This window comes from Eimeria acervulina, genomic scaffold, assembly GCF_000499425.1.
Source record: "Eimeria acervulina Houghton genomic scaffold, Eah_scaff1384, whole genome shotgun sequence".
Classification (NCBI taxonomy): domain Eukaryota; phylum Apicomplexa; class Conoidasida; order Eucoccidiorida; family Eimeriidae; genus Eimeria; species Eimeria acervulina.
The window spans coordinates 2,364-7,768 of NW_013550259.1; the positions used below are offsets into that span (position 1 = coordinate 2,364).

Here is a 5,405-nt window from a genome sequence, read left to right on the forward strand (position 1 = left end):
CAGAGTCCGACGTGCTGAAGCCTTTGCACAGTTCCAGGGGGCTATGCAATATGGAGCACGTGAAATTTCCAGAATTGATAAAACCCGTCAATGAAACTACATCATCTGGCACACCAGCGGTGCATTTCAATGTCCCTAGCCTACAAAGCAAGCCACCAGCGGCCTCCCCATCACATCGGTTCCAATTGGGAGTCGTTGCATGTCTCGTTCTGGTTTTCTTTCTGAGCCGATGCTACCAGTTGATTGGTTCGAGGCTTTCTAAAGCAGTCGACAAAAGGCGATTAGCATCGGGGGGCGGCACATCAGGAGAGGGCGACGAAGAACGGGAAGGCGATGTGCAATGTGCAGGGCCTTCAGAACCGGCCGAAGATGACGAAACGCCGTGGCTTAAATTCATTCCTGTAGTTCAGTCCAACTCACCCGAGTCTAAGCAGAGCGGATTTGTGGGTTTTACAGGACAGCAAGCATCACTTGGAGTACCCACAGCACCATATGGCGTACCACTGCTGGAGCGGCCCAGGGAAACGCGTAGGGACCGCGTGCGGAAAAACCGAGAAAAACTGTCTAGGGCAATTTCTCGTCTGAGTGGAATGCTACAAGCAGGAATGGAGGCGTTGAATGATGACTGGAATCCGACAAATCCGCACTGGGCATTCTGCGTCGTGTTGCTTGGTGCTTTAAAGCAGCAGCAGCAGGAGGCTAGTACGCTTTTTAATGAAAACAATAGATCATTTGGTACTGAAGAGCGCATTATATGGATAGGTAGTTTGAGAAGTGGATACGATGCAGTCCACCTCGGTTCGAGTGTCCTAAGTGCGTTTGCAATTGCGCATGGCCTCCCAGCTCCGCACAGAGACGACGTACCCTCAAATATGGATTTTAGAGTTTACACCATGTTGTGCGTCGGAGAATGCAGTGCGAAACTCGGGGATGCCATGAGAGAATACATGGATGACCCAGTGGGGAGCACCAGTCTTGCCAACCTCACTACCCAACTGAACGAGGCTTCATTTTGGTTACGCGTAGTCGGGGAAATGGCATCGTGCAGTGGTTCAGCATCGAGGCCTGATTCAACACCATTCGACCCTCTGGATGATGCGTTGAGAAAGGAGGCGGATTCCTTAGGCCAAGCTCGTTTACAAGCAATGAGGATGTTAAGCCAAATATAGTCCTCGTGGCATTGACGCTAAAATTCATAAACTGCAGGCGTACCCGGTGGTGGTCCGGCCCCTACTGCCCTAGCACCGATCGTAGCGGAATCAACAGTGGCATCAACAGCACCAGCAGCATCGGCATTCGCAGCAGTTCCTGGATGAGTTGTGCAACGAACGCTTTAGCGGACGCAGCCGCAGGCGAAAGCATGTGAAGCGGCATCTTAAGATCCTTGCCAGGCGTGGCCCTTTCTTTGAGCGGAGCAAAGCCTCCCTGCTCTTTTTGTTTTTTTTGTGTGTCCGTAGTTTCCTCTGTCTCGCCATGTACGTAATGGAGGCGTTGGGTGCCAACCCGTTGTACAGCATGCGGCTGCCAGCCTGTCAGGTTTCCTTATGGGATATCGTCTTTGCCTTCCTTACTAGCCTGCCCTTACGCAGATTGCAGGTGTTGGGTTTGGCCTGCGCCTCCATATGTAACGAGTAGGGTGCAGCCAAAAAGTTTGGAAATGCTGCAGAGAGAATTATCAAGTTTGTGGCAGGAGGGACTTTAATTGCTCAGAACCGCGCGAGAGGAAGAAGGAATTTCACTGATTCAGACTTTTTCGCGCTTTCATGTAAGTGTTGGAATAAGTGGTTAGCTTATCTGAACCGCAGTAGTTGGCTGGCCGAGGCAGGCGGGAACGGTTGGGTTGCTGGAGCTTGGTTGCCTGTCTTCATGAAACCCGGCCATTTTCCCAGGGTGTGGACATTCACAGATACGAAGAAAAGATTTGTGGAGGAGCGCCAAATCATGGTATGTAATTTGTTTTGTATGCTCTCCCGGAAGATTCATTTGCATGCTCCCGCTGGATGTGTAGAGAGGGAATGTAGAGCGTGTGGTTGCAAATGGCAGTCATGGTCTAAGTGCTGCATAGCAACGAAGCAATGGGGACACAGCCATCTCGTGCTGTCGTTGAATTGTTGCGTATCTCTGAATGGCAGGAACTTTGGAAGCGTCCCCGTTTACGATATCAACAGGTTCATCTCTAATAGCCTTTTTATCTGTGATCATCGTTTGCTAATCACGGCCCTATCGCGTTTGGTAGGAACCCCAGTATTCTGTTTTCTAGGGGGAGGCGAGTTAAGGTGCATTATAGCGACATCTGAGGAAAGTAGGCGTGCGGGAGCGCTAAGTCACCGCCTAGGTATAGTAGTACATTGTCATGCACTGGTTCTAGTGCCTGAGGTGAGGCAAGCCCAAGCTCCAGACACCTTCAATGTAGACACGTTGTAACTGCTAAGGTTGTGTCAGCCACTGTTTTCATTGCCACATGCTTTCATTGCCACGAAAAGTGATAAAGCGGTGCCAAGTCTTCGCGGGTCGCCTCTCCCGAGTCTCAGGGGCAAGTGTAGCCTCTAGAGCCGAAGAAAAAAACAGCTGTGGAGCTCCATGAGCTCAACTATTGGTTTGATGCTCCCAAATGCGACGGCACTGGGAGCGGAACGGATAACACGGGCCATCGGGTCCCTGGGAGACCTGGAGGGAACGTGAATGGGAGAGATGCACCCTGACGGGCATTCTCCGTTGGTGCAGCTTGCTAAGAAATGAAATGTATCGCACTGCAGTATTTCGCAACGAGAAACTAAAATGGATATATTTTCTCTTTCCTGAGAGTAATCTTTTAACCGACGTTCGTGGGCTCGCCGCGCAGGCAAGTCGCACAATGAGCGCCAGAGAAACCAACTCTGGCAGGCACACCCTCGCTTTCGGGGGAATGCCGAAATGTTTTGCTTTTTAATCGCTGAAAGCGGTGAATTCCGCAATTTAGCTTGCTTGGTGATTCATCTTGATGCCGATCAGCTTAGTGACTCGTTCTGGAAAGAGCTCCGTAAAGGGACTGAAATTGACCAATGTTCCTTCCTGCACTAGCTCTTCCTCCAAGCCCATTACAGGTTCGTGCCCACAGTTCATTCCGCACGGAATAAAAAGCACGGAGAAGCAGCCATGGTCAATTATCAGGCTGAATTAATTGCCTTGGAGAAGCAGGACGTTGATTTCGCTGACCGTGCAGCGCAAGCAGGTTGGAAGGATGGCACGACTGCGGGGAGGAAAGAAACGGGATCTCAACTTACTCTGCACTTAATACTCGTGGCATCAGTTGGAATCGCAATAACATTTTTGATCATCACCTGTTTTCGCCTCACCAGCACACAGCGAGCTTTGCAAACACAGTCGTGGGTACGGCTGGCTTCGAGCAAGGAAGGTGGTGACGATGATGGCATGTGCCCTGAATGGAAGTTACCGGAGGAGGCTGAGCAAAGGCAGCCTCAGACGGATGAACGAGGAGAGCTGATGGCGACGGGGGAAGGTGCGCATGAGGGGCAGGGAGAGCCAACGGAAGGGGTAGCGGGAGGAGGGGAATCGTGCCAGCAGGAAGAGTCTGTGGGATGCGAAGGAGAGCGAGAGAGGAAGCAGTTTCAGGATGATCCATTGGGAGGGGCAGGAGGGGGAGCGGCGCCGTACCAACAGGGAGCGCCGGTGGGAGGGGCAGCAGGGATAGGGGAGCAGCTCGAGGAACATTCATTGGGAGGGGCGGAAGGGGGAGAGGCGCCTCAGCAGCAGGAAGAGCTGATGGGAGGGTCGGCAGAGGGAGGGGCGCAGCGGCAGCCCGTAAATTCATTGGGAGGGGCAGCAGGGGGAAAGGAACCGCAGCCGCACGAAAAGCCAGTGGGTGCAGGACCAAGGCCTGGTGATATCCCAGAAGGAAAACGAGAGAAACCAATGTCAACTCCTGCCCCAGGTGAAGAAACAGGAGGAGCAACGGCCCCAGAAGTCTTGGAAGAGTCTACCTCCGGAGGATCTGGTGCGGGAGCTTCGTGTCCTCCAAGGAAGAGAAAAAGGAAGACCAAGCATACGGAGACTGCGACACGACCTCCGTTGCCCCCCTATAGGGATCCCTATTTGGGTTTGAATGCTCCCTGTGATTCCGATGAGGGGGAAGACGACGCTCCAACATATCGCTGGCCCACGGGTTTGCTTTATGACATTAGGGGCCCTACGTTGGAAGGACCTCCACCGCCAGCCAAGCGTGAGCGTATTTTGGGGCAAAAGATGGCCAAGGGTGATTCCCAGGGCGACGCCAAGGGTAAATCCATGGATAAAACCAAGGGTGGCACTAAACCGGAGAGCCAGTGTGACGAAAAGAAGGCAAAGGACCAACCATCCAAAGTACACGCGCTAACGCAGGTTGTTGGGCAGTGTGTGAGCTATGCAGAGGAGTTGGATGCAGTGAAGGGCGCGAGTATGGAATCAGCCATGTGGCTTCTAAGTGCAGTATCCAGGTCGCTTACTGTGCAGGTATTTGTCGCGCGCCAAACCTCACAATCGGGAGAAACTGAAGAAGTTTGTAGTGTGGCAGAAGCTGCAGTTGCTGCAGCACGGGAGTGGATTGTGAAGCATGGTGGAACACCGACGGAGGTCCATCTTCCCGGGGAGGCTCCTGTCACGGAAGAATCTAGGGACTCCGTTTCCGTCCGGCTGCTAGTGCTCCAGCTGGCCAGCTCGAGGCTCACTGAACAGTTACGGCAATGGAAGCCCCGTCCATCTGCGGATTACCTACACGAATGTGAGAAGCTTCTAAAGATGGCGCAGGCGCTATTAGCGGGGACAGAGCATATGCTTGAATCCCTACTCAGAGAAGGGCAGCATGCTGCTGCTGAAGTTCTTACGCAAGCCTTGGAAAGTTTTGAAGACCTCACCGACGAAATGCAATCTGTGGTGACGTGGAATGGGACTACGAAGACATTTGCCGTTGAAATCCCGACTAACCCAGCCGTATCTGTCTTGGATAGCTTGGCTGCGGCAAATACGGCGGCTGATGGTTTGTTGGCTAGCATGGCTGGCGGCGTAGACTCAAGTGTGCGGAAGATTGCAGTGGGGCAACTGGATATTTGGACGCAGCTGTTGTCCTCAGCCGAGGTTGTCCTAGGAGTAGAAGGCGTAGATGGTTCTCTTCTTCAGAGTTGCATTGATGCTGCCTTGGGTTTGCGGGAAAGGATCGATTTAATTCAAGCAACTCTGTCCAGTACTAGCACGCGATGATTTTCTGTTTTGAGACTTAGGTGGCTGGAAAACTTGGAGGAATAGCATTTTTTCCTTCGAGCGAAAAGTGAATTCCGCGCTATCTGCCTGTGCGGCGTTTATCAATTTCTGCATAATATTAGATGTACATCTTTCAGAAGCAAATCCAGACGTGTTTATCTGTGCACAGGCGA

At 52.3% G+C, this 5,405-nt stretch overlaps 2 protein-coding genes across 2 annotated transcripts; both read left to right on the top strand.

The window, feature by feature from the left end:
- Positions 1–50: 50 nt before the first annotated feature.
- On the top strand, positions 51–1,169 carry EAH_00059160 (hypothetical protein, conserved; the record flags this gene model as incomplete). The annotated part of the gene is made up of 1 exon (XM_013397194.1): positions 51–1,169. The coding sequence occupies one exon, from the start codon at positions 51–53 to the stop codon at positions 1,167–1,169; it is 1,119 nt and encodes a 372-aa protein (XP_013252648.1).
- A 1,966-nt stretch (positions 1,170–3,135) lies between these two features.
- EAH_00059170 (hypothetical protein, conserved) lies at positions 3,136–5,232 on the top strand (the record flags this gene model as incomplete). Its single annotated transcript, XM_013397195.1, has 1 exon — positions 3,136–5,232. The coding sequence occupies one exon, from the start codon at positions 3,136–3,138 to the stop codon at positions 5,230–5,232; it is 2,097 nt and encodes a 698-aa protein (XP_013252649.1).
- Between the last annotated feature and the right edge of the window lie 173 nt (positions 5,233–5,405).